The 26,671-nt window shown below is 57.1% G+C and overlaps 4 protein-coding genes across 10 annotated transcripts; 2 read left to right on the forward strand and 2 right to left on the reverse strand.

Moving 5' to 3' along the window:
- The first annotated feature begins 263 nt into the window (after positions 1 to 263).
- On the forward strand, positions 264 to 6,306 carry PTOV1 (PTOV1 extended AT-hook containing adaptor protein). The gene is made up of 12 exons (XM_080908967.1): positions 264 to 633; positions 2,419 to 2,556; positions 2,654 to 2,736; positions 2,812 to 2,869; positions 3,012 to 3,119; positions 4,134 to 4,289; positions 4,672 to 4,761; positions 4,838 to 4,911; positions 4,996 to 5,053; positions 5,158 to 5,262; positions 5,650 to 5,847; positions 5,932 to 6,306. Exons 1-12 carry the CDS (start codon positions 463 to 465, stop codon positions 5,941 to 5,943), a joined length of 1,251 nt encoding a protein of 416 aa, XP_080765093.1. The 5' UTR covers positions 264 to 462; the 3' UTR covers positions 5,944 to 6,306.
- Positions 6,307 to 6,434: 128 nt separating this feature from the next.
- On the reverse strand, positions 6,435 to 11,440 carry PNKP (polynucleotide kinase 3'-phosphatase). Its single transcript, XM_080908966.1, has 17 exons — positions 11,354 to 11,440; positions 11,108 to 11,267; positions 10,501 to 10,547; positions 9,945 to 10,241; positions 9,123 to 9,202; positions 8,980 to 9,037; positions 8,720 to 8,827; positions 8,487 to 8,558; positions 8,039 to 8,087; positions 7,893 to 7,963; positions 7,715 to 7,807; positions 7,537 to 7,633; positions 7,384 to 7,445; positions 7,188 to 7,297; positions 7,025 to 7,112; positions 6,895 to 6,956; positions 6,435 to 6,816 (listed from the first exon to the last, which is right to left on the reverse strand). The coding sequence occupies exons 1-17, from the start codon at positions 11,420 to 11,422 to the stop codon at positions 6,693 to 6,695; spliced, it is 1,647 nt and encodes a 548-aa protein (XP_080765092.1). The 5' UTR covers positions 11,423 to 11,440; the 3' UTR covers positions 6,435 to 6,692.
- A 1,648-nt stretch (positions 11,441 to 13,088) lies between these two features.
- Positions 13,089 to 18,929, reverse strand: AKT1S1 (AKT1 substrate 1). Of its 7 annotated transcripts, none has more exons than XM_080908547.1 (6): positions 18,796 to 18,906; positions 18,175 to 18,303; positions 15,453 to 15,841; positions 14,687 to 14,764; positions 14,436 to 14,605; positions 13,089 to 13,927 (listed from the first exon to the last, which is right to left on the reverse strand). In XM_080908547.1, exons 2-6 carry the CDS (start codon positions 18,225 to 18,227, stop codon positions 13,784 to 13,786), a joined length of 834 nt encoding a protein of 277 aa, XP_080764673.1. In that variant the 5' UTR covers positions 18,228 to 18,303; positions 18,796 to 18,906; the 3' UTR covers positions 13,089 to 13,783. The 7 variants fall into 7 exon arrangements, with proteins under 7 accessions (XP_080764673.1, XP_080764674.1, XP_080764677.1 ...); XM_080908548.1 differs by having other exon boundaries at positions 18,175 to 18,295; positions 18,796 to 18,811; XM_080908551.1 differs by lacking the exon at positions 18,175 to 18,303 and having other exon boundaries at positions 18,796 to 18,929.
- A 306-nt stretch (positions 18,930 to 19,235) lies between these two features.
- TBC1D17 (TBC1 domain family member 17) lies at positions 19,236 to 26,644 on the forward strand. The gene is made up of 17 exons (XM_080908985.1): positions 19,236 to 19,292; positions 19,605 to 19,703; positions 19,798 to 19,872; positions 21,006 to 21,129; positions 21,773 to 21,980; positions 22,419 to 22,530; positions 22,639 to 22,800; positions 23,415 to 23,543; positions 23,627 to 23,730; positions 24,233 to 24,327; positions 24,579 to 24,695; positions 24,773 to 24,873; positions 24,967 to 25,066; positions 25,377 to 25,474; positions 25,578 to 25,694; positions 26,058 to 26,144; positions 26,271 to 26,644. Exons 1-17 carry the CDS (start codon positions 19,272 to 19,274, stop codon positions 26,460 to 26,462), a joined length of 1,941 nt encoding a protein of 646 aa, XP_080765111.1. The 5' UTR covers positions 19,236 to 19,271; the 3' UTR covers positions 26,463 to 26,644.
- The last annotated feature ends 27 nt before the right edge of the window (positions 26,645 to 26,671 follow it).

Genomic DNA, 26,671 nt, shown 5'->3' on the forward strand with positions numbered 1-26,671 from the left:
GGTTCCGTCGCGCCACCCATTATCCCGTCTACCGCCTTCTGTCCCTCCAGCAGTGAGGACTTGGTATTGTCTCACCAGCCCGAACTCGGGAGCAGTTTCTCTCTTGTCATTTCCAAGTCTGAGATCCTCCCTCCCCGACCTTCTTGGTTCGCTCCAGCCACACCCCCTCACAGTCCTCGATCCCAGTTTGTCAGCGCCGGCTCCTCCTCTCCCCGGCGTCGGTCCCGGCTCTCCCTCTCCTTCCACGTTGGTAGGCTCCAGCCCCCCTACAGCCCTCCCCCCCCAGCTTCGCGTTGGTTGGCGCCGGGCTCCCCTGTTCGCTGCAGTGGTTCGGCCGCGGCGACCCCTCAGCGGCGCGTCCCCCGCCGCGGCCCCGCTCCGCTTCTCCCCGTAGCCGCGCGCCCGCGCCCGTCGGTCGGCGGCCCCGCAGCCCCCCGTGAGGCCCACGGCCTCCCGCCCGCCATGGTCCGCCCGCGCCGTGCCCCGCACCGCTCCGGCGCCGGGGGCCCCCTCGGAGGTCGTGGCCGGCCACCGCGGCCCCTGGTCGTCCGCGCCGTGCGCTCACGCTCCTGGCCTGCGGGTCCTCGAGGCCCGCAGCCGCCGCGGATCCGGGCCCGCTCGGCCCCTCCCATGGTGAGTCCCACGGCCTGTTTCCAGAGCCTTCCACGCACGCCCCGCCCCGCCACCCCTCCCCTGGCGGGCGCCTTTGTCCGCGGCGCCCACGGGCCTCCCGCGGGAGGGCGCACCCCAGGGTCCCGGACCAGTCCTTGGGCGGCTCTGGGCGCTCCTCTTTGTTGCGCGGCGGGCTGGGCGGGGGGCGGGGTACGGAGGCGGGGCGGGTTCGAATTACTGCTGAGTCCGCGGCCGGCTGCACGCGCGCGTGGGGGGCGCCTGGGGTGCACGCTTGTTTTTCCAATCGCAAAGTTGGTCCCCGGCCTCCGGGTCTGGAAATGCGCGAGGCGGCCGGCGGAGGAGCCCGGCGCAAACACGCGCGCCCAGCTGTTGCTCGCGGGGGCGTTGTCCCCCGGGGCCAGATGGCGACTGTGGACAGTCCCTCTATTTGCATACCCGCCCGCCCCGCAGCGAGCCCAGACCTTAAGCCTTAAGGTAAAGCTTAAGGTAAACATTCAGCCCTGTAGGCTTGTGCGGCTGGCACCGTTTTGAACACTCAAAAAAAAAAACGTGCGCGCACTTTTCTAGAAACATTGAGGTTTGCTTGGGGCAACAAAATTGCCTATTGTGATGGTTGACTCGTGGCCACACCTGCGCATGCTTGGCTAGCTGTAAGCTATTCCCTGGCATGGCTCTGACCACTTCAGGCTTATGACGATGTTGCTCTCTGGAGCTGAGGCGGGTCTGCCACTTGGATCACCTGAGGAACGTAGACACACCCCTCGCTGTAGTGCAGCGTAGGCTTGAAGTTTTCCCTTGGTGTTGGGAGCTGCTCCTAGGGTCCTCAGATGTGTCACTTTCCCACAAATGTGCCTTGACTTTGCCATGAAGTGCGCAGCAAATCAGACATGCATAGACAAGAGCTACAGAGAGGTGCATGTTCCTAGTGTGTTCCCCAGCTGTTGTGCGCATGCAGATGTTTTGGGGTGCAGGCACAAATGTTTACTCCCCACCCCACATTTGAATAGTCTTGGAATTTGTTTAAGGTTCCTAAGTGTGTTTTTAGGCCCGACTGTGTGGTGGTGCACATGCTGACACATGTGGCCACTTGTAGTGTCTCAAGGCACACTCAGGCTTGTGTGCCCATTTGCTGTGATCCTGGGGGCTTGGGTCTGCAGGACTCTGTTCATCATGAAGGCCCCTTAGCAGTGTAAACTGAAGACCTAGGCTATTCTGCATAAGTCACGGGGAGAACACTTTCTGGTTTGTCATCATGCTGGGTATAAAGGCCTCAAGAGCTTAGTGGTGACTATCAGAAGGGTCTCCGGCCCGGAGGCACACATGGGTCTGTCTGGTTAAAGGCTGGCCCAGGAAACTGTTGTGGCTGAAAAGAGTTTAGCTTGCAGCCTGAGGTGAGGGGTGTGCGGCCATGCCTGGAGCTCCTCGTCAGCATTCATTCAGGTCCAGTGCATTGGCACAGTAGACTCTGGGCTTCCTTAGAGTCCCCGTTTTCCTCCAGGATGCTCTTTTTATTTGGTTTCTGGTTGCTACCACCTTGGGGTTCTCAGGGAAGGCCATCCTTTGTGGGAGGCTCCTCTTGGGGGGTGGTGACAGTGGCTTTAGGGTGGCTCTGAGTACTTCGGATGCTGCCCAGTTTCCTGAGGTTGGTCTAAGGGTCAAGTTTTGAGGTCTGGACGGCTGGGACTGAAGTGTGTGCTGGGGACGGAGCCTGGCCCTGAGGAGGGCCCCTCCAGGATGTGTGGAATGGCCTAACCTTGAGTGACCTAAGAATTCTCTCTGCTGCAGGAAGGCGCTCGAGTCTTTGGGGCCCTGGGGCCTATTGGGCCCTCTTCACCCGGGCTGACTCTAGGGGGACTGGCAGTGAGTGAGCACCCGCTCAGCAACAAACTGCTGGCCTGGAGTGGAGTGCTGGAGTGGCAGGAGGTGAGCCCGGCCGGGCCCCCCAAAAGCCCCGAGCAGGTGGGGGGGGAGGCTGGGTGGCCCGGGCACTTCGCTGAGTTCCCCCGCCTCCCACCCGCAGAAGCGTAGACCCTTCTCGGACTCCACAGCCAAGCTGAAGCGCACCCTGCCCTGCCAGGCCTATGTGAACCGGGGCGAGAACCTGTGAGTGTGGGAGTGGGCAGAGCCTGGGGCGGCCTAGGATGCAGGGAATGGCTTCTGATGCACCCCCTACCGCAGGGAGACGGACCAGTGGCCCCAGAAGCTGATCATGCAGCTCATCCCTCAGCAGCTGCTGGTGAGATTAGTGGGGCTATGCACCCCCAAAACCCTGGCCCCACCCACATAACCCAAGCCCTGACCCCAGAGCCATACTTCCACCCCGGAATCTCCCCACACTTGGCCTCGTCGTGATCGGTGGCTTCACCTGTCATCCGCAGACCACGCTGGGTCCCCTGTTCCGAAACTCTCAGCTGGCCCAGTTCCACTTCACCAACAGAGACTGTGACTCCCTCAAGGGCCTCTGCCGCATCATGGGCAATGGCTTCGTGAGTGGGAGTGGGGGGCAGTGGGGCGGGACCTAGTTCTGCCCTGCAGTGGGAGTCTTCCCGTGCCTCGAGTGGTCGGTTATTCCAGGACGTTGGTGGGGGGACTGTAACCCAATGGCGGTGGGCATCGGAGTGCATGCTGCTCCCATCTCCTGCCTGTGGAGCCCGGCAGGCTTTGCTTCTCAGGGCCCTGTGTGTGGGGTGGTGGTGTCGTCTGGTGGACAACCTCTCCTGCTGTGGACCCACTTTGAGGTCACTGGCCTGCAGCAGTTGGCGGTACAGGGTGAGAGGAAGTCACCAACCCATGCATGAGAGGATTGGACTCCAGGCTCAACCCCAGCTCTGCCTTGGGCTGGTCTACCCCTCCTACTTGGCCACCTCCAAGGATTTGTCCCTTTTCTGGGCCCCACAGACTGGGGCATGGCGTGGCTGCAGAATTAGTCCGAAAGGCTGGCTATGTAGGTATAGGTTCTGTTCCTGGAAGGACAGGGGGCCTACAGATCTCTGTCTTCCCATTGAAGAGGGCTGGTCCCTTAGCTAGTGTTACCTAGTAACGGCCACAGCCATCCCTCCATGTGCTGTCAGCTGTCTTACAGATGGGGAAACCGGGATGTTAGTTTGCCTTGGGTGGGTGGCCCAGCAGCATGGCCTACCGCCTGCTCTTCAAGTTTTAAGTTTTTTTTTAATGGTGTGTGTGCCTGGTGCTGCAGTGACCAGCAGAGATCCCAAGAGATCCCATAGGATTGATTGCAAGGCTGCGAGCTGCCATGGGGTTGCGGGGAACCAGACCTTGGTTCTCAGTCCTGAGCCTCGCTCCAGCCCCTGCACCCGCTCTAACCCAGGAGCAGGGCCGCCGGGTTGGTGAAGACCATTCAGGGTCTGTGCCTCACACCTATCCCTGCCCTGTATCATCAGGTGCTTAGGTGGCCAAGAGCAGTTCACCTGCTCTGGGGAAAGCCTGGGTTGTGTTGTGGTGGAGGGCCAGGCCCCTGACCTGCAGCCCTGTCCCCGCAGGCCGGCTGCATGCTCTTCCCCCACATTTCCCCTTGCGAGGTGCGCGTGCTCATGCTCCTATACTCGTCTAAGAAGAAGATCTTCATGGGCCTCATCCCCTACGACCAGAGCGGCTTCGTCAACGCCATACGACAGGTCATCACCACCCGTAAACAGGTGTGCCAGGTGACGGTAGCCCGGTCTCACCGCTGGTAGACCAACTGCTTCTGCCTGGGCTAGAGTGCGGCGGGAAGGCGGAGTCAGGAGCTGGGTGGGGTGGAGGGGAGCACAGTAGTTTTATGAGCTTCAGAGAGACAGAGGTAGAGTCAGCTGCAGAATGGAGTGAGGTGGCAGGTGACTGTGTATCCTGGCCCAACTGCCCAATATTGACATCTCAGAGGCCTGCTACTTGCTTAGGTAGCTGTGGTCCTCCGGCCACCCAGGGGCAGAGACTTGTCTTGGGAGCACAGAATGTTGGCAGTCAAGGTGGGACCAGTTTTCTGCCTGCCTGGGTTTGAAGTTGTGGCTGCTGACAGTGTGGTGGGTTCCTGTCCCACAGGCTGTGGGCCCTGGAGGCGTGCACTCTGGACCTGTTCAGATTGTCAACAACAAATTCTTGGCATGGAGTGGAGTCATGGAGTGGCAAGAGGTGAGCTGCGGGGGCTGTGGGGGCTGCGGCCCCTAAGCTGCCCTCCCCTGAAGTGCCCTCTCCCTCTGCCCCAAAGCCCAGGCCTGAGCCCAACAGCCGGTCCAAGCGGTGGCTGCCATCACACGTCTACGTGAACCAAGGAGAGATCCTGTGAGTGGTGGATGCTGGGTGGGCACGTTTGCAGTGCAGCCCCCGGGAGGACGTGGGACTGACGCCTGCTGTCTTGTGTGGCAGGAGAACCGACCAGTGGCCTCGGAGGCTCTTTATGCAGCTCATTCCACAGCAGTTGCTGGTGAGGGTCTGGGGGATGCCAGGCTGGGGGTGGGCTGGTACAGGGAGTGCTGCCTGGCTTCCATGGCCTAGGATCCTGTAAAGTAGCCCTCGGTCTTCCCACAGACCACCCTTGTGCCACTGTTCCGGAACTCACGCCTGGTCCAGTTCCATTTCACTAAGGACATGGAGACGCTGAAGAGCCTGTGCCGGATCATGGACAATGGCTTCGTGAGTGGAGGGGCAGCTGCTTGCGGAAGCTGCGGTGGGGCCTCGGCCACCCCGATGCAGATAGGATGCCCTGTACCCGTTACACAGCACTGTGGTCCCCATGCCAACTACGGTCTGCACTGGGGAACTGAGACAGCAGGCTTGTCATTAGAGCCCCCCACCAGCTAGAGAGGGTCCTGCTCCAACCAGACTAACCAGCACATGATGCTCAGCTTGGCCCAGAATTCCCAGGGAACTTGGGAGGCCTGGAGCCCCCAAGATACACATCCACCAGCTCTGGGCCTCAGTTTCTCTGTTTAGTGATCTTGGGGAGCCATGGCTGACAGTGCAAAGGGTGGTGTGTGTGCTGAGGGAGAGCATGTCCTGACGTGGGCCTGCTGCCATTAGGCGGGCTGCGTGCACTTCTCGTACAAGGCCTCGTGTGAGGTGCGCGTGCTGATGCTGCTTTACTCCTCGGAGAAAAGGATCTTCATCGGCCTCATCCCGCACGACCAGAGCAACTTTGTCAACGGGATTCGCCGCGTCATTGCCAACCAGCAGCAGGTCCTGCAGCGGAGCCTGGAGCAGGAGCAGCAGCAGCGAGGGGTGAGGCTGGCCACCGTGCACACCTTTTGGGCCCTGCCCCGGGGCGCCCGCTCCTGAAACCTCCCCTGGCTTCTTTCTCTGCAGATGGGTGGCTAGTGGACTCCCAGGCTGGGCGGGCCACAGTCCCAGACGAGGGCCCAATGGAGACTGGTGAGCAGCACCCGTGTTTGTGGGAAGCAGCAGGGGGGCCCTGGCCATAGACCTGCTGCATGAGTCTCCGCCTCCTGTCACCAGTATCCCTGGCGAGGAATGGGTGCCAGGACCACAGCTTAAGTACTGGGGGGTAGGGTGCAGTTTCACTTGTAGAAGCCACCCCTCCTACTGCCTCCCAGGTCAGATACTTCTGAGCAGGGGCTCCTGGGGACTGTACCTGCCTAGCAACCTGGAGGACATCGTCCTGAGGTCTCCCAAGGATGGTCCTCGCCCCTGTATGTTTCCCTAATAAAGCCTTTTAACCCACGTGCTACCCCTCCCTGCTCCTTCCGTGCTCATGCAAAATAGTTGTGTCTCCTGAAGTTAGTGTGGGAACACCCCAAGCACAGCGCTGCTCAGTCTTGAAGTTTGAGGGATGTGTGATATTAGACAGAAAAGCAGGATCATCCTTTGACACATTGTTACCTGAGACTCCAGTGTCCCACAACGGGGCTGATACCTATTGATGACTCCGTCAGGTCATGGTTGTCCCCCACCACAAAATGGCTGCTCAACTCCCCAAGCCAGGGGTGGTGGGTGCACAAGAGCCCACCTGTAAGCCCGAGCTCAATGCAGAAGGCCAGGGCACCGGGTTTGCCTTCCACAAGACCAGCAGGATGGCTGTGAGCAGGGCAGCCGTGTTTATCGAGGACTCAGCCCTCTGAAAACTGGCAGTAGAGTCGCTGCAGCGCAGGGTCCAGATGCGCCTGTAACCGGAATGGAACCTGAAGGATCTCCAGGAAGCCTTCAGCCAGCGTGGGCGGCTCGAACTGCTTCCTGTGGGATGGGTTTGGGGATGTGTGAGGCTCTGTACCCCATCTCCCCACCCCCTCCGGAGCCCCTGAACCCCCTAACCTGTAGCTAAACATGACCATGTCTGACACCGGCGCATGCGAAGGGTCAGTCATCTCCCGGAACTGCAAAACGGCATGGAAGTCAGAGGGCGCAGGGCGTAGATGGGGGGAGGGGCGGGACAGCGGCTCACCCTGTTGTTGTGTCGCGCCTGCTCTATTGTGGCACAGAAGCTGAAGCAGCGGCAGGGCACACCTGCATCTTTGGCACATTGGATGTACCTGTGGAGGCAAAACCGTTGTCACTCCCGCCTACTATGATCAGTGTGCCCCACGCCCACCATGAGTTTCCAGTACCTGGCCCGACTTTGGACATCTGGGTTGGTGTTATCAATCACGACTTGTTTTCCCTGCCTTAGTGCCGCCTGGCATGAGCTCACACAGCGCTGCCATGAGCCCAGCGTGTCCTGTGGGACTCAAGTTACAAATCGGTCTAGGGAGCCCCCATCCTTGCAAAAGGCTGGCAGGGAGGGTCAGGTACAGCCCCACTCACTCGGTTCACGTGGACGTAGCCAGCGGACACCAGATGCTTCTGGATGAAAGTGGACTTGCCGGCTGTGGGGGCAGTGTAGCCAGTCAGCTAGTGTCTAGGACCCAACTGAGTGCGGGGGTGGGGGGTGGCAGAGGTCGGGCTGTGGCGTCTCACCCCCAGGGAATCCTACAGCGACCACCACCTCTGGGTTAGGGCTCAGGAGGACGCTGGACTCTGGGAGGTAGAGGGGCCCAGCACTGGAGATGGTCCTCTGGCAGGGGAGCAAAAAAGGGGTGGTGTGAGCCCAGGGAGTCAGAGAGGACCTCTCACCCTCTTCCCTTTTGGGCCTCACCGGGTCAAAGGCTGGAAGCTCAAAGCGGGCTGCTGGCCACTTAAGGAAAAACTCTTCAGGAGTGGCAAAGGGCAGGCCGACGTTAAGGGCAAACTGGGGGGAAAGCAGAGGTCAGGTGGGTTCAGAGGTGCAGTTTGGGTGTCACATGGGCAGGGCAGGGGACAGACACCAGGCTTACCAGGCGGTCTGCACAGGAGAAATCCTTTTTCTTCTTCCCTGGGGCCCAGTTGGCTGGGCGGCCTGCTGCATCTGTGGGGGAGCGCAGCCTTGTCCAACTCTGAGCTCTGAGGAGGTTCCTGAACCCCCGCCGCCTGTGCCTCTTACCTCCCACGAAGATGCTGTCCCTGATGGAGATGGGGATGCCCTCGTTGGCCTGCAAAGAGAGGCAGTGTGACGTCCCACCATATGGGGCAGCAGAGGGGCTGGCTGGACCAGTCTCGCCTGCTCCCCCGGCGGCCTCCAGAGGGTGCACATCCCATAGCAGCCTAGACTCCCGCTCTTCCAACTTGTGGCCCTAATCAAGGCGGGCCTTCCTGGGTCTGTATGCTCTTCTATGGGCCCTTCCCTCTCAGCCTGTTTCCCATGTCCCTGCTACCAACCAGGCTCTCGCCCTTAGCCCTGAGCATCTTTGTTTAAATAACACTGCCCCCGGCCTCTCAGAGGCTGGACCTGGTCACCCCATGCCCCCAGCCCCTCTAGGCTTTTCTAGTTGCCACCTATGCAGTGAAGGGAGGGCTGGGAAGGACAGCGTAAAAGGCAGGAGGATGCTTACCTTTTCCTGCAGATGGTCCCACATGCCACTCACTGGCTTTCGGTTTAGACCTGCATGCGTTGCCACCAGCACCTATGGAGGTGGCCAGGCTACAGTGTCCTTCGTGTCCCCTTGGGATCTCATTGGACAGTTTCTGTCAGCATGATCCCAGCCGAGGCCTCCACCCCACACATTGGCAGGTTCCCTCTGGGTCCCTGTCCCAAATGGTCCCTAAGTGTCCCTTCTGGCCATACCTGAAATGGGACCCCTAGCTTCTCCAATATAGCTTCCACTTTGGCTTTGAACACCTCTGCTGGCAACTTGCCTCTCCCGATGCCCATTTGGTTGGTGAAGATTACTAGCTGGGGACAGACAGGAACATACAGGGGCCCTGTCACCACAGGTTGGCCTGAACTCTACACACACATACATGCATGTGTTCGTGTACGCATAAACACAGGCTCCCACACCTTGTGGCGCTTGGCTTCCGACACCTATACACACACCCACATACCTTGTAGCCCTCAGCATCCAGCTCCTGGAGCTTCTTTGGAATCTCTGGGTACAGAATCCTAAGGTTGATGGGAAGTAGCAGGTAACTTGTAATCTAAAGGACTCTGGGCTCCCATCCCAGCCTCTTCCCATGTCCCACCTCACCTCCAGTCACTAGGGCTAGTGGGGAAGACCTTTCCAGAGCGGGTGGTGATGAGAGTCCCATCTAGGTCAAAGGCAGCCACCTGGTATCACCAACAACAGGGACAGCAATACTGTCATCGCTGACCTTCTTCACAAACTTATTGACACCAGCCTTTTGCTTCAAGACAAGGCTTCTCTGTTGTAGCCTTGGCTGTCTTGGAACTCGTTCTGCAGACCAGACTGGCTTTGAACTCACAGAGATCTGCCTGCCTCTGACTCCCAGATGATGGGATTAAAAGCGTGCATCACCAGCCTTTTAACACCACTGCTACCCTTCTGAGTCCTCTGCCCTCCACTTCCTGTTTCCAGTAGGGACCCTTTTCCCCTGAGCATCTCCTTGGAGGATTAACAGCCCAGAAAGAGCAAAGGGCTTTGTTGGAAGAGTTGGAGAGATGACTCAGTGGTTAAGAGCACACGTCAGATGGCTCATAACTGCCTGTAACTACAGCTCCAGGCCACACAATGCTCTCTGGCCTCTGCATCCAACTGCACGCATACGGTTCACATATAATCTCGAGTGAACTTTACTGCTGGCTGAGTGCCCAACGGGGAACTAGACCACACATTTTCTGTGGCCTCATTTTAGAGTAACCCATAAAAACATCCAAGAAAGGTCTGGTCATCACTGATTACTGGGCCTGATCTGTCCCCTGTACCTCAGTTATGGAGGTCACCACTAGTGTCTCAGCCACCTCTGCACAGAGCAGTTGAGGCTCAGAGACTTTGATAAGACTAACACAGGAAACTTGGAATTAAATGGCTAGACCTTGGTGCTGGCCTCACCTTGCTCCGGGACTTCACTCCAGATGCTGTGAACACCAGTAACTTCTTTAAACTCTCCCAGCCAAGGGAGGATTTCCGAATTCGCTTTTTCTGAGGCTCAGTATCCTTTCCCTCCTCGGGATCTACTGGAGTGCCTGGTGGAGTATCTGGCTGGGATCCTGGTGTGATAATCTCTTCCCAACGCAGGGTCAGGGGATATAGGCCATTAACCAGATAAAGGACATCCCCCAAGCTTAGAGAGCCAGACAACCCTGGCTTCAACTCCTGGACCCCAACAGTTGATGGGTTAACACCCAGCTGCAGACAAAGGAGGAGCTAGGTTTGGCACCACCCCCTCATGGAACACCTGCGCCCCACCAATTCCAATACCTTATCTCCCAATCAGATCTTTAATCTTCCCACCTATTCACTTCCTGTGGCCAGTCAGAACTTTAAAAGGTTAGAAACTCTGGTCTGGCGCGGTGGAAAAGGGAAAAGCTGAGTAGCTTTTTGAAGGGTTGTGACCCGCTGGGCCCCTCTCCCAAGTCCTTGCTACCCGTCGCTGAGACGCTGGTACCTGTTTCACTGCCACTGTCCGGGATTCAGGGTCTGCAATCAGCTCCACTGAGGGCAAGGGGGTTGAGTCAGGGTTTACACCACGCACGGGGGGTGTAGCCAACTGCAGCTACTACTTAGACTTCAGTAGAAAAAGGCACTTTCTCCCTTCCTCTTTCCCCACAACACAGGTAGCCCAGGATAGCCTTGAACTCGCTTAATACTAGCAGCTGGGCTTGAACTGATTCTCATGCCTCTACCACCCAACAGTATGGATGACAAGTGTGTCTCACCCCCGGCCCGAGGCAATTTATTCCTCAGTAAGACCAGATGCTTCGGAGTCCCTAGGAGTGCCAGGGACCCGGACTTGCCCAGAACAGATACTTTTATCTGTAGGGTCTGCTTGTTCCATGAGATAAGATTGGGTAAACCGAGGTCTTGGGCATGGCCTGATCATCACGGCCTGATGGATGATACCTTTTCTGTTGTATCCTCCCCCCACACCTTCCCCCGGTGACAGTCTCCCAGATCCGCTTTGTCCCTCCTGTCTTGCCTCCCTGCTCCTGGTTAGGCATAAGCTCCCCTGCTCCCAGTCCCACTCGCTGCCGCAGTTCTACTCTCGTGCCCACCTTGGTTTCGGGAGCACTTCCGGTCCGTCACTTGGGTCAGGGGTCCCCGACCGAGGACCAGGGCTTGGCCATCCGACGGCAGGAATATAGGGGGTGGCCCACCGGTGGGGCTCTGCAGCCACAGGCGGCCCCGGGATCCAAGCTGTGACATCCTTTGATGCTGTGTAGGGGAACGGAATCACTGTGGAGCTCGCTCGGCAGCCGGCAACGGACCCGCCACCGGAAGTCCCGACTCCGGAGTCACACCGGAAATTCCGCCCCTTGCCCGTGGGCGGGTTCGACGTTTCCCAGGCTACCACAATGGTTCCAAGGCATAGTGAGGATTGCATGTGGTCAGCGTCTCTTCTGAATTCATTCCAGAGCTCATCTATGCTGTGGGAAATACTGTCCGATGATTTGGCTCCTCCCACAGCGCATGCGCAGCCCTGACTCGCTTGCGGCGCTCTGAGCCTGGGCCGATAGGGGTCACTGGTATCCATGGGCACTTGATCCCAAGTTACTCGGTTTTGTTTTGTTTTGCCTTGTTTGATTGTTTGTCTTAGTGAGACAGGGTCTCAGGATGTAGCCGTGCTAAAATTCTTTCCTGGGCATGGTCGCACATAAGTTTAATGTTAATACTCGGGAGGCAGAAGCAGGCAGTCTGGTCTACAGAGTGAGATTCTGCCCCCACCGCAAAAATAAATAAGTAAATGAAAACAGAGAGGACGCTGCTTTCCAGGAAAGACCTAAAAAATGTCTGCCCTTCTCCAAAAGTCTGAAGGATAACCCGAAATACGATTCCACCACAGATCATTCTGGGGGACCCGACTATACTGAGCTTACAGTGCATAGGTGGAGGTCGTACCGGCTGCTACCCACAAACAAACCACACTGGGAAGCCTTGACCTAGCAGGAATGAGGTCTTTTCCATACTGCACACACAGCTCTTCCCTGCACTTCCTCCAGCACGGGCAATTAGGGCAGAATTGTATATAGTTGCTCGTGAAGAACAGCTGGGCACTAAAGTCAGGATCCCATGACCTTGCCTCCTCTTATGAGCAAAGTCTGTCAGCAAGCCCAGCTGCAGTTAGTTAACTTTCAGCCCAGACATTTTCTTCTTGGCTTGTGCGTTAATCCACCAGAACACCCTAGCTGGACTTGAATTTACAGAGATGTCTGCCTCCTGAATACTGGTACTAAACTAAGAACACTACAGCCAAGTGGTTGGCAGCGAGTCCCTTTAATTCTATAATTGGGGAAGTGGAGGCAGAGGCAGGCAGATCTCGGAGCTTGGTGACAGCTTGGACTATACAAGAGCCCCAGGGCTACACAGGCAAATCCTATCTTGAAAAAGTATCTAACAGCCAGAATAAAGAAAATGCAACCACAGTTGGCCATTGATGGGGGTGCTTTTCTTTTTTGATACCAGATTCACCTGCTCCTGTCTCCCAAGCGCTAGAATTAAAGGCATTGTGTTCTTCGAGGCAGCGCCTCGAGAAGTCTAGATTGACATGAACTCCTGCGCCTCCTAAATAACCTCCCTGCTGGTGGAATGACAGATGTGTCTTCACTGCTCCGTGCAGCAGTGGAAAGCAAGCATTTGTCCTTAGCATTCGAAGAGCACGGCGTTACTATACACGCTTCCTCTGCTTCTATAATGCCAGTCACTGAAATAAAGTGGGAAAAGCGCTCCTGCTTCTGGGACAGATACACTAAAGCATGGTATGATGGGGCAGATGGGAAATAAATCCCAGCACAAAGACTTGGGGAGACAGCCTGAGGTACAAAGTGAAATCATCCTTAAAAGGGAAGCAATACATACCACTAGTTTGAAGATGACAGTCATCTGTCCCCGTTCATCTTTGGATGTTGGGAGATGGAGATTCCCCGGTCCAGCTTTCTACCGCCCCCAGTTACGGCCCCTAAGAGTGGGTCTCGAACCCTGAACTTCATTTAATTTCCGTGAAGGCTTCACAGCGTCACACACACACAACACGCTCTCACTAGTCAGAGGTAAAACTTTAATCTCAGAGCTCCCCTCCCGACCCCCATCCCTCTCTCCCGCACCCAAGTCCAGGGCCAGAAAATGAGGCCCCCTGGCCCCCCCACCTTGGGTGGGAGAGGGCCTTTTAAGGCACCTGTTAGGGTCGGGGGACAGGAAGCTGGTACAGTCCTGGGTACAGGACAAATTTTGATGGACAGGCTGTCGTGCGGTGGAACCTATAGGGGGCGTCAGACGCAGAGGAGGACCGGACTGTCCCCTAGGGGACAGGGTACAAGTCTCAGGATTCAGGCAAAGAAAACAAAACAAAACAAAAAGAATCCAATAACAGCCCTAGTAGTGTAAGAAATTCAAGGCCTCGGGCCAATTCTGGGTTAGGGAGGGCTTGGCCACACTCCCAGGAGGCCGGGACCAGTCGGGCGGGGGAACTCTGGAAGGGAAGCTGGCAACTCTTCGACGGACACCGGGGACACCGGGGACACCGGCTGAGCAGCTCCCGCAGCTGGGCTCCGCCCAGGGGCCGCGAGTCAAGGCTGTGCGGGCAAAGCTTCGGTTGCTAGGCAAGAAACGGGGTTGACCTTCTGAGCGTTTAGAACCAGCCCCGCCCAACCGGAGCGAGCCAATCCCGTCAAGAATTGTTCCGTTGCTGGGCAGAGCAGACAGCGGCCTCCCGCGGCCCGAGGCGTTCTGCACGCTTAGTATTTCCGCTTCAGCTTCTGGAAGTCGCTGGTATTGAGCCGCGGCCGTGGAAGGTCCCCGAAGACCTGGGTGTCCTCCGCCTCCCGCAGCACCAGCGCGCGCATACTAGCCGCTATTCGGTCTAGGTCGGGCGAGGAGGGCTGTGAGAGAAGCAAACCGTCAGTGTGCAGGGGCCGCCTCCCGCTCCGGATCATCCTGCTGAACCCGCGGGCTCCGCACCCCACCTCCTCCTTCAAGACTCTAGCACTGCGAAGAAACGGGGGCCCAGTGCCAAGTCCCCGGTCCGCTTTGGCCAAGACAGCAAGCATCCCACCTGAATCTAGCAGGGAGCCATATGGAGAGTGGCCATGGAAGGCGCTGCTCAAGGGGTGTGGGTGTGTGTCACCTGATCACTCAATGCCTCATTCTCCCGTTTCAGGGAGTTTTCTTTTTAGGGGGACCAGGTTAGGCCAGTACAGCCCAAGAACACCACACACGGGATAGTACTGGAGAAATGAATCCTGGGAGATACTTTGACCCAGAGGTTCAGTTTCCCTGACTCCCTCCCAAACGATTTTGGACAGATGAGGGGCCTTCCTCCTAAGCTGCAGTGGGGCTCCCTGCAGCAGACTACTCTGGGCTACCCCAGTTGTCTCCTTCCCCCCTCACCGGGCCATTCTCCTCATCTGAAGACCGGGCTTCTGTCCTCTTCTCCTTGAAGGCCCACACTGGCACCGACACGGGCAGAGACTTGGCATACTGCTGGGTAGGCAGGGCTGTGGCCGGGTGTTTGGAGCAGGTCGGGGGACCGGCGGGCGTCTCCTCACTCAGGCTGCCGTCTATGATACAGGGAAGCTTCAGCTTCTGTCCCCCTACCCTCTGCCTGGCCTCCTAGAGCTTGGACAACCCAGGATCCTCACCATCTGTGCTCTCCGGGTCTGACTCGCAGAAGGGGGGCAGGTCCTGGAGGGTGGCGTCCTCATCCATCATGAAGAGACCTGTGGGTGGGACAGGCCCTGCAGTTGGTCCCTGCACTTCAGCACTCTTTCATCTGCCTCCCTGGTCACTTAGGGTCCCTTCCACCATATTCAACATGGTGCTTGGGACATGGCCCAAAAACAGCTCCAAATGAAAGACCCTAATACCATGTCACTTGCCCAAGGTTCCAAAGACCTGATACCACAACACCTGGCTCCAGAGCCGTTACCCTTCATGACAGGTAAGGATGAGCTGCCAGCCATGATGGCAAATGAGTAATTCCTAGTCACTCCTCACAGTCCTGTGGTTACAGTACTTTCTCTGAGAAGCACCCACTTCCTTACTCTCCCCAAGCAGCAGTCTCTAGATCCAGGTGCCCAATGTGGGACCGCAGGGGATTTGGAAAACTTTCTTTAGCCTTCTGTGCTAGGTAAGCTGGCCTTCTCAGCAATGTCCCACTCTTGGAAAACTTCTCCGCCTCCCTTGGATGGATGGCAGCCCCTACCCCTTTCCAGAAACACCCACACTTCTCACCAGTCCCTTGGCCAAACAAGCCCTCACGTACATCTACCCACCCTGGAGTGCTACGTTTGCTCAACATACTGTCTTATTACTCCCAAGTGCTTAGTCCTTGTGTGAGGCTTGGAGGGAGTGCTGTCTTAGGGACCCACAGAACACCCCACTCCAGTGCCAGCCCTATCTGCTCACCTCCATTATCGCTACCGCCCAGCCGCTCCCCTGATGTCTCTGTTTCAGTGGGCTCGTCCTCATCTTCCTCATCTTCCTCCCTGGTCAAGGTGGGCCGAGGTGGTGGGCTAGGAGCGGGGCTGGGCGGCTGTGGTGCTGGTGGGGGGCCAGGGGGTCGGGTGGCAGTGGCAGCCCTGTGTGCCTGTGCAATGTCGTGGAGGCAGCGGCGGGCGGCTTCTGCCAGGGCCCCGCGGCCATGAGCAGCATAGGCACAGGGCCCTGGGCGGGGCGGCGGCGGCGGGGCTGCAGTCAGTAACACCAGCTCTGTGCCTGTGCGGGCCCGAAAGCGCTCGGCAGCACCCACGACGGCTTCCCACAGTTCCTCTGGCCGCCCAGACGCCATCCGAGCCCTGTGGACCAGAGCAGGACAGAGGGGCTGAGGATGCTGCTACCCATTCTGAGGGTGGACTACAGCAATGTGTCTCCCCTCCAAGGCATGCGGCTGTCCCAACTGAGCTCCCCAGATTCCCAAACCTGTTTTCCCTGGGATACTTCCCAGCCTTAGCTTTCTTCTTGGCCCCATCCTGTTCCACATGGGAGCTACCCCAAAGCCTCGGAGTCTCCATCTCTTCTGGCTACGAACATTGGAGTCAAGTCCATTTGTGGTTATTTAGTTTGGGTTCTTAATACTTTTGGAGACAGGATCAAGTACTCAAGCTGGGTCCAAAATCACTATGTGCACAAAGGTTAACTTTGGAGTCCTGATTCTCATGCATCCAATTCCTGGGTTACATACGCAAACTACCACACCTCGTTCATGTGGTGCTGGGAACCAAACCCAAGATTGGCGAGTTCCTGCAAGCACCAACGGAGCTGAGTGTTTTTAAGGTAGAGCTGACATATGGCCTTAGCAAGCAACCTTCCTCCACTACCGAGTACCTGGAATTGGAGTGTGAAGTGCCACACACCTAGTCGTCTTTGAAGACTTACATGAATTTCATGCGCATCTTTCCCATGGTGTGTAAGCAGGTATGGTGGCACAAACCTGAGATCACAAGTGCTATCCCTTCCTCTCCCACTGCCATGGAGCTCTGCCCTCTAGAGGGACCAACGCCAGTGAACCCCACGCCCAGCTCACTGGCTCTCGGGTCACTGCCCCGGGTCTCCCTGGGACCGTTTCTCTGAGGAGAGATGAGCTCTAGACTGAAGGTGGACACAGGAGAGTTCAAGCTGCTCTGTGCCCAGAATCACAGCACCAGCTTCTACACCTCCTCAGCCCCTGCAGTCAGTGCTCTGTGGTGTTTATCGAGCTTGTGCCGCTGGTCTGCTGCCTGTCTCCCCATCACACAAAACTCTTAGAGCACAAGGCTATGACTGTAGTGTGACCTAGAACCACTCACTGGCTGTCTGTGCCTGTCTTCCCCATTTATCAGTGTGTGAACCACAGCTTCCAGGCAGCTGAGGACTCTGAGGTAGTGAGCACCTCATCACTGGAGGTATTCAAGCCCCCCAGGACCACAGTGAAGAGAAACAGAAATAGGAATGCAGTTTGCAAGCTCCTGTCACTCACGGGTTCCACACTGGTCCCCTTCCCGACTCACCAAAGTGGGAACTCATATGTTGGACCAGAAGATGATCACTGTTCCTAAGCAACCTCTCGCTTCCTACACGAATCAGCAAAATGGTCACCCCACTTTCTGGCTAAAGCTCTGACCCCAGGAAGATGGGATCTTGACTGTTACGCTGGCAGAACTGACCATTGAGAAGGGCAGTATGTGTCTAGAGCCTTCTGCTAATCCTGAGCTCCACCCTGACTACCTCAGTAGACTATATCCCGCAGTGGTTTGATACTGTCTGCTGGGCCTCCAAGTCCTACAGCTTTAAAAGGCGCCCAGCGACTCCCACACGCATCTTCCACCTTTCCCAGCCAATGATGGAGGCTGGAAATTTAGGGTTATGGCTAAAGGCAAGAAAGTGACTCGTCCAAGATGACACAGCTTCAGTTCTCACTTCCGTGGGAATATGAGGGCAAAGAATGACAAGATCTAGCTCCTCTGCATTAGATCTCGGGGGTGGGGGTGGGGGGCTAGCCACAGCAGAGTGTGTTACCCGGTGAGTGGCTTGTGAAGGAGGCCGAAAGGAGGGCAACTTACTCAACCTCCTAGGCCTGTGGTCTATAAGTGAGACTCAGGGACAAACCAGGAAGGGGGAGCTGTCCAGCGGGAAGGTGCAGGCCTCCCAGGACAGGTGAGGAGGGAGATAGAAAACGGCTGCAGCACGGGACTCGGAGCGGGACGTCCAAGAAGGATCTTATCACCGAAGTAAGGCCGCTGACCCGGGCTACACCACGCCCGCAGCCCAGAGAGGCCCCTTCTCTAGGAAGAAAACAGGAAATCCCGCCCCCGGTGGGGATCGGGACCGGAAGTCCCGCCCGGGGCGCCCCCCCTCACCCATCCGCGACCCCCAACACACACAGCCGCATGGACATGGTTCACCGCCAGTGTGAGAGTTCCAGCCCGTCTGCACCCCCGGAGTGAGGCTCGTCTACGATTCGTCGCGGGTCAGACACATGGGGTTGAGCGTTAGCCATTTCAGCAGTCAGCCAAGGGTCGCAGAACGATCACTGCCCCCTGACTTATGCAGACCATACCCGTCCCGTGACGGCTCGCCCTCCCACTGCCCCTCAACCTCAGGAAGGACAGACCCTTCCCAAACCCCAGCTCACAACGCCGCCTCCACTCACGTGCCCGTAGCCAGCATGGCCGGCCAGGCGCCGTCGCCGCCCTCAAAAGGCATGGCGGCTCCTTTCGTCACTTCCCGTGTGGTCGCCCCTCCTCCATTGTGTACACTCCGTCTCCCTTATCCTGGATGCCTCAAATCAAAATAGCAACCAGAAGCTACGTCGGCAGCCAGTGAGCAATAGCAACAGCAAGAGTGCCCACGGACGGAATATATGGCAAAAGACTTTTAGCTACTATTTCGAATTGCCCGCAGCAAATATGAGTGCACGCCTATGCTCACACAAGCAAAGGCAAGCGGCGTGACGTCCCTCGTTCGTAATCAACTTCTAACACAGACGTGGCAGTCAGTATGGCTTCGTATGCCTATAAAGCATGTGGACCCATCCTTCTGTCCAAACCATACCTCCTCCCCCAGGCCCTCGCTCGCGCTCTTTAGCACAAAGCTGGCAAAGATTCAATATGGCAGCATTTCTTGCTTCGGTTTGCCCAGTTTCAAAATGGTGGAACAGCCCTCTTTCCACGGTGACTCAGGAATTTGTGGCCGGTTCGTTTCCAGGGGCACTGACGTCTTCACCCTTTACCCGATCCCCTCAGCGCCTCTGGTGCTATACAGCCTCTCTCACCTTTTCCTGTCTCCGTTTCGCTCTTCCAACACCTCGCCGTCGTGCCCCGCAAAGAGATGGTAGTGCCCCGCATTAACATGGCTTCCACCAAGCCGCTATGGCTTGTCCTCGAGAAAAACGGCATAGTATTGGCTTCGGTGCCAGTATAAAATATGGAGAGGGCCAAGGAGGCGTTCCCGAGCGATCACGAGTTGGGCGGCGAATATGGGTCCTCCTACTTGTTTACTTCGTGGCGAGAGTGGCGAACTGCGCCTGCGCCGTCCGGCTGACCCGCGACAACTTTGCGGTCTACACCACGTGACCTAAATCTTAGGGTTTATCTACCCTTTTTCAGACAAATGGTTTCACCCACGGCAGCTTTACAACTTTAGGGACGCTACCACTATCTGGCCTGGAAGGGAGTGTTCCTTCCCGGATATGACACCAAGTTGACCCGGAAAAGGAGGAGATGGGGCAGTGGAACCTCCGCGGCGGCAATGGAAGGATCTAGCTACAGGGTGAGACTTTGGAAATCATTCCCTCCCTTGTCTGTAGGAGACGCCCCCCGCTGGTGGTCGGCTTCCACCTTCCGCTGTGTAGGGACTAGGCAGAGCCAACTTAGCAAGTACCATTTCCTGGCAAAGATGCTGTCACTTGCCAAAGTCCTTAGGGAGAGTCTACCTTAGCTCCGCCCCTTGGGATAAGGCACGCCCATCCAGAGCGGGAGGCGGGGCTGTAGGCTTGCCACGCCCCATCCTAGCTTGTCAGTCAGGGTCTCTGGACCTCGTCCCTGGGGGAAAATGCCTCCCTAGACCCTTGGTTTTCACCAGGTGGTGTTTGAGAAGGGAGGCGTGTACTTGCACACCAGCGCCCGGAAGCACCAGGATCCGGACTCGCTCATCGCGGGCGTCATACGAGTGGTGGAGAAGGTGGGCCGCGACGGAGGTGGCATGTGTGGGAACTTCGAATTGAGGGTTGAGGGACATTCAGGTGACTCTACTAAGTCCTCCCCATGTCCCCCAGGACAGCGACGTCCTCCTGCACTGGGCTCCGGTGGAGGAGGCTGGAGACCCAACGCAGATCTTCTTCTCCAAGAAGGTAGGCGCCCTGCTCCTCTTCCCCACTCTAATGGACTTGTGAGCCTGTTTGCTTTGTGAAATGATCTAATGGGTGGCCGCATCCTCTTGGTTCCCTAGGGGGGCTCTGCTGGGTGAAAGACTGGGTTCCCATTTCCTAAGGGGTGTGGCCTAGTTTAGGTTTGAGGCAGCTTTCTTCCCCCGTTCTAAAGCGTCAACTGTTTGCTGTATGTTTATTACATTTATTTACTGTTTGTGTGCATTCACATGCTATGTGTGGGTGTGTGGAGGTCAGGGGATAATCTATGGAAGCAGGTTCTCTCCTTCCACAGAGTGGCCCCCAGGGATTGAATTCTGGTTGTCAGTTTGGCAGCAGGTGCTGAGCCATCTCACTAAACCCAGAGATTAAGTTTGTGGGGAGTGGGTGGGGTGAATATGAGCATGTGTGTGTGCACTACCTGTGAGCATATGCACAAGATAGCAGACACATGCTGGAGCTTAGGATGTTATGTGGGTACTGGGGTCTGAACTCTGCTGTCTTGATTGTGCAGCAGCCTTGTTAACACTAAACTATCTTTCTGGCCTTGTTTGAATTATTTGCTTATTCATGAGCTACTTGTGACACGTGGAGGTGTCATTCATTTTTCCTTGTGGGTTCTGTGGACTGAACTCGGCATCCGTCTTACCTGTTGAGCTGTCTGTCTGGCCCTGCTCACCAGTATCCCCTTTCTGCCCGTCATCAGTGCCCCCATAGGCTCACAGCTAGTCACAATGACAGTGGCCATCACTAAAGCCCTCATTCACTTACAGCAAAAAGTCAGAAAGACACAGAGGAACCTCAGCAAGAACACAGGGGGGCTGCCGAGAGCAGGGTTGCGAGCCTGTCCTTTTCACTCAGACCTGACTGTTGGTTTTGTGACTGCAGGGCAGGTGGTCTCTGAGTTACCTGTGTAGCAGTTGCCCCCTGACCCCATGAATGTGGGTTTCCAGCCTGGCTCTCTGTCAGCCACCATGGCCGACACTGAGCAAGTTGTCTGCCCCTCCTGCCTCTTTCCCTTCTAGTTCTGAAGCCAGGCTTTCTCACTGGGGCTTGCAGGCTACAAACTGAAATCCCTATATATCTCACCTCTTTGTTCCATTATTCCTCCTCCCAAGGACTCAAGTGGAGGTGAGCCCAGTACCTCAGAGGAGGAGCCTACCTTTGACCCAGGCTATGAACCTGACTGGGCTGTCATTAGCACAGTGCGGCCACGGCCCCACCTGGCAGAGCCCAGGAGAGGTAGGTGGAACTGTTCCATGGTGGTCTAGGGGAACCACATTTTGCCCTTTCATAATTATGGTTCCAGTGGCTTTTTGCCCATTGTCAAGATGGCTTCCAGATGCTTCCTTTCTGGCCTAGGAAAGACCAACTTGGCTCTGGGTGTTTCCAATGAGTTAACCTCCTAAAGGTTTCCAGGTTTGTCAGTTGTGGAAGGGCTGAGGGTAATTTCTTTCTTTTTTATTTCAAGACATGCTCTCACTTGTACCCTCACTTTGTAGCCTTAGCTGGCCTTGAACTCAGAGATCTGCCTTCTTCCTGCTAAGTACTGGGCTTAAAGGGTGTGAGTCACCATGCTTAGCTTCTAAAACCTTTTGTTGTGGCTCAAGTAAGGGCTTGAAGCAAAGAGGCCACTAGAGGTGAGACAGCCAGAGGACTTGTTTGGGTGCCAAGCAGAGGAATATAGTTTTCAAATAGAAGATTCTGGAACATTCTGGAACGGACACGTGGCCCACCAGACTTCTTTCCAGTCTTGGGCAGTTTTACTTCTAAGGAAATGCCAAGTAGCTCAGAATCCTCGGAGGCCTGAGTAGCTTCCTGCAAGGCCTCAGAAGACATGGCTGTTGAGAGAGCACTGCACCAACCCCTCTCTGTCTCCCCCCAGGTGCAGAGTCCACGTCCCCCCGGAGCTCCTGGGCCTTCTCTGTGAGCCTGGGGGAACTCAAGTCCATCCGAAGATCCAAGCCAGGCCTCAGCTGGGCCTACCTGGTCTTGGTGACCCAGGCTGGAGGCTCCCTGCCCGCCTTGCACTTCCACAGAGGGGGCACCCGAGCCCTGCTCCGTGTCCTTAGCCGCTACCTGCTGTTGGCCAGGTAAGCATCTGTCTTCTGCAGCTGCAGCCCTCGGGACAACCATCAAAGTGCACTTCTAGTTGGAAGGCGCCGAGAAGACCCAGGCACATCCCTGTGCAGTCCCAGTGCTTGGAGCACTGTGTGGGTCTTTCACGGCCAGTGTGGGCTACATGAGTCTAAAGCGAGGGCAGAGAGGGAGAATTGGCCCATCTCTATGGGACTTCCGTAGTGGTCTCCTGATACGTAGGAAGTGTCGTCTCATCCCCACAGAGCCATTCATTGGCTCCTCCCTGAGTCAGTCAACCTGGCCCAGAAGTGTGAAGGCCTCACTGGTCTGGGGCCTTTCCCCATAGTAACATTGCAGTCATCAGGAAGGGACTGCAGGAGTGAGCATGCCCAGGCTAGCCTAGTACAACGGGCCCTTCACTCTTAGCCACCTGTGTGCCCCCTTCCTCCCAGCTCTCCACAGGACTCCCGCCTCTACTTGGTCTTCCCCCAGGACCCCTCCGCCCTCTCCGACTCCTTCCACCACCTGCAGCTCTTTGACCAGGACAGCTCCAATGTGGTGTCGGTGAGTGTGCTGGGTCAGGTGCAGGGCATGCACACGTGTGTGCGTGCGTGGCTGTGAGGGGTGAGATCCAGAGGAGCAGCTGCTCTGATACCTGTCGTCTGTCCCCAGCGCTTCCTTCAGGATCCCTACTCCACCACCTTCAGTAGCTTCTCTCGAGTGACCAACTTCTTCCGGGGAGCCCTACAGCCGCACCCTGAGGGCACTGCCTCTCCTGACCTACCCCCGCTGCCAGATGATGAGCCAGAGCCTGGCTTTGAGGTCATCTCTTGTGTGAGTGTCAAGTGGCCTTGTTTGGGACTTTATTGTATCACACAGGCTTCAAGGCCTCAGTTTTCTCCTTGATAATATGGAAACATTGTCTGGAGCTCCTTAACAAGTGACTTTACCCAGGCCCGAGGTGGCGCATTCTTTAGTCCTAGCACCTGGCAGGCAGAGGCAGGTGGACCTCTGTGAGTTCGAGTTCCAGGACAGCCAGGGCTACACAGAGAAACCCTGTCTCCAAAACTAAAACCTCCAAAAAAGAAGTCACTTTATGTGCTGGGCCAGCTGCTTGGTGTCCCTGGCGGATGTTTTTCCTTGCTGAGGATGCCCAGCCCAAGGGCTCTTGCATACTTGGCGGATGGTCTACTGTGAGGCACATCCCCAGCCCCTGCGCTGGCGATCTAGAGCAGCAGTCCCCCACTGATTTCTGGTCTTCTGGACTGGAGGTCTCAGTTTCCTAGCCTGGCCTTATACTATGTGGTCCTCTTGCCTCAGGCCTGGCTGTGACTCTCTCGGTGCCTTTCCTGGAAGCTTCCTGTCTGCCAGAGAAGCTGGTGTTATCTGTCCTGGGTCTTTAGGGTCCCTCCTGGCCCAGGAGGGCTCACCTGCTCTCTGTCCTGCAGGTGGAGCTGGGGCCTCGTCCCACAGTGGAGCGAGCTCCTCCAGTCACTGAGGAAGAATGGAATCGCCATGTGGGTCCTGAGGGTCGCCTGCAGCATGTCCCTGAGCTGAAAAGTCGGATCTTCTCAGGGGTGAGTGTCGGGTGTAGGCTAGCGTGGGTTGGCGGGTAGCTAGGAGGAAGCCCTCTAACCCTGCTGCTCCATTGCATCCCCAGGGTCTCAGCCCTGGCCTTCGGCGCGAGGCTTGGAAATTCCTTCTGGGGTACCTTAGCTGGGAGAGTTCAGCTGAAGAACACAAAGCCCACGTGCGGAAGAAAACGTGAGTGAGAAACTGTTGCTCCCACATCCTTTGGACATGTGTACCCTAAGACTCGACGCTCTCCCAGTCTTCAAGGTCATGGTGTTCTGCAGCCAGCACCAGCCCTGCTGCTTCGTAGGACTAGTGTGAGATGTTTTGGGGCTTTTCGCACAATGCGGTGAACAGCCTCATCCCCCCATGTGGCCGCCTCCTGACAAGGTCCTCCAGTGCTATCACCTTCCTGTGTCTGGCATGCATCTGCTGTGTCTGGCCCCTTGTGAGGACTCGAGGTGCCTTAGTGCCCCTGGACATGCTTTTCCAGCAGAGAGAGGGGTGGTGACACATTACCAGAAGGTGTCTGTGCAGAGAAACATCAGGGGAGAGGAGAAAGGGAGAGAGGCAGGGCAGGTGGCCTGTGCGGGCAGAACAGAGCGTGAGGAGTGATGGTGTGGGGGGTGTTTCCCAGATATCCCCTGGGTGCTGTGGTAGCGGGGCCATAGCTTCCGTGTCCCGCCCCACTCAGGGACGAATACTTCAGAATGAAGCTGCAGTGGAAGTCTGTGAGTCCCGAGCAGGAGCGGAGGAACTCGCTGCTGCATGGATACCGAAGCCTCATTGGTGGGTGGGGTCGGGAAGCATGTGGTGAGAGTTGGGGTGGGGGGTAGTCGGGGTGAGCTGCAGTGGGCAGGGCAGGGGAAGAGGTCTTGGGGCGGCATAGTCAGGTTGTGGGTGGCAGTGGTGGGTTCTAGGGAAGCCTGTCTTCATCCTAGCATGAGCCCGGGGCACACAGGGAAATTGTGCTGTTACATGTGACCAGCTGGGAAGGCCTGCTGACCTTTGTCATGTAACTGCTTGTTGGGCCCCCACAGAGAGGGACGTGAGCCGCACTGATAGGACTAACAAGTTCTATGAAGGCCCCGAGAACCCCGGGCTGGGCCTGCTCAACGACATCCTTCTCACCTACTGCATGTACCACTTCGACTTGGGTAAGCGCTGCCCTGGTGGGGAGCGGCTGAGTGCTCTGGGCGCTCAAGGACTTGCAGCTGACCCCGGTTCCCTCCAGGCTACGTTCAGGGCATGAGCGACCTCCTGTCCCCGATCCTCTTCGTCGTTCAGAACGAAGTCGATGCCTTCTGGTGTTTCTGCGGCTTCATGGAACTAGTGGTGAGGAGCAGGATGGGGGTGAGGGAAGGGTCAGGGGCAGCCACCAAGCCATCCAGTCCGCCCTCCGCCCTCACGCTTACCTCCTTTCTGCAGCACGGGAACTTTGAAGAGAGTCAGGAGACCATGAAGCGACAGCTTGGGCAGCTCTTGCTGCTTCTGCGGGTGCTGGATCAGCCACTCTGTGACTTCCTGGGTAGGTCCTGCGTGAGACCGTCCGAATGAGAAGGATGGGGAAGCCTGCCCGCCTTGGGCCAGGTTGAGGTTTCTCTAGACCCTCAGCTAGGGCCACTACCTTCTACCCCAGTTCCTTGTTGCTTGTTCCGTACGGGAAGTGCTGAAGGGGCTGTGGCTCCGTTGGTAGGGAGTGCATATAGCAGCAGGAGAATTGGCGTGCGTGGTCACGTGGTCATGCCTGCGGTCTGCCTATCCCACCGCGCACACTGATCTGGGTTAGCTCCATCACTGCCTGTGGGCCAGGCTGACTGCCTGTGGTCCTCTTCTAGACTCTCAGGACTCGGGCTCGCTGTGCTTCTGCTTCCGGTGGCTGCTCATCTGGTTCAAGAGGGAATTCCCCTTCCCCGACGTCCTTCGGCTGTGGGAGGTGGGCAGCCAGTTGGGGTGAGAGGGCAAGTGGAAGGGCTGGGAGGTTGAAGACAGATGGGCAAGCCAGGATGGGGCTTCAGGGGTTCCTTCTGACACCCCAGGTGCTGTGGACTGGGCTTCCCGGCCCCAATCTGCACCTGCTGGTGGCTTGTGCCATCTTGGACATGGAACGGGACACCCTGATGCTGTCTGGCTTTGGCTCCAATGAGATCCTTAAGGTGAGGGCACATCCTACCTTCTGCTCCGGCTTAGATGTGGAGTCCACCTGCGATGCGTGGTGCTGGCCTTGGGATTGGTGGTCAATCATCTTGTCTGGGTGGGGTGGAACTGTTTGCCCCGCCTACCAGGTTACTAGACCTGGACCTATAGAGCAGCAAAGTCGAGGAGCCTGCCCCTCCCCTGGGAGGGTTCTTGCTGTTGGGCTCCAGTATCCACATGTGCTAGCAGGGAGAGCTATGGAAGATTGTGGCAGGCCAGGGAATCCTGAAGGCCTCCCCTAGCTGGGCCTATACCCCCAGCACCAGTCTGCTTCTGTCCATTACCAGAGTGCAGGCATGGACGTAACCTTCCCCTCCCCACAGCACATCAATGAACTGACCATGAAGCTGAGCGTGGAGGATGTGCTGACGCGGGCAGAGGCTCTGTACAGGCAGCTGACGGCCTGCCCAGTGAGTCTTTAGTTTTGCCCGATAAACCCATGGCGCTCCAGCCAGATCCTCCTCCTCCTCCTCCCACACCCACCGACTCTACCTTCACCCATTAACAAGCCTCTTGGACCACCCCTCTCCCCACAGGAGCTGCCACACAATGTGCAGGAGATCCTGGGGCTGGCACAGCCAGAAGAGCCTAGTAGCCCATCTCCCCCGGTATCCCCAATGCCCTTGTCACCCACTCGGGCCCTGTTGCCCCCGCCGCTGCCTGAGGAAGTAGCCCCGCAGCCTGACAGCAGCCTGGAGATTCTGCCTGAGGATGAGGATGGCTCCTGACTTCGTGACCCTCAGATTGACAGGTTCTGAGCTCCATATCCGTGGAGGAGGCCTGGTTCGAAGGAGACCCTGAGCCGGCCAAGGAAATGGAGGAAGATCCTCCTGGAGGTCTGGGATTCCTGAGTGCCCGCCCACCAGCTGCTGCCAATTCGAGGCAATAAACCGTTTCTCGTTTGACTGCACTAGCTAGCATCAGGACGCTTTGCTTT

The sequence above is a fragment of the Micromys minutus genome, assembly GCF_963924665.1.
Source record: "Micromys minutus genome assembly, chromosome: 32".
Classification (NCBI taxonomy): domain Eukaryota; kingdom Metazoa; phylum Chordata; class Mammalia; order Rodentia; family Muridae; genus Micromys; species Micromys minutus.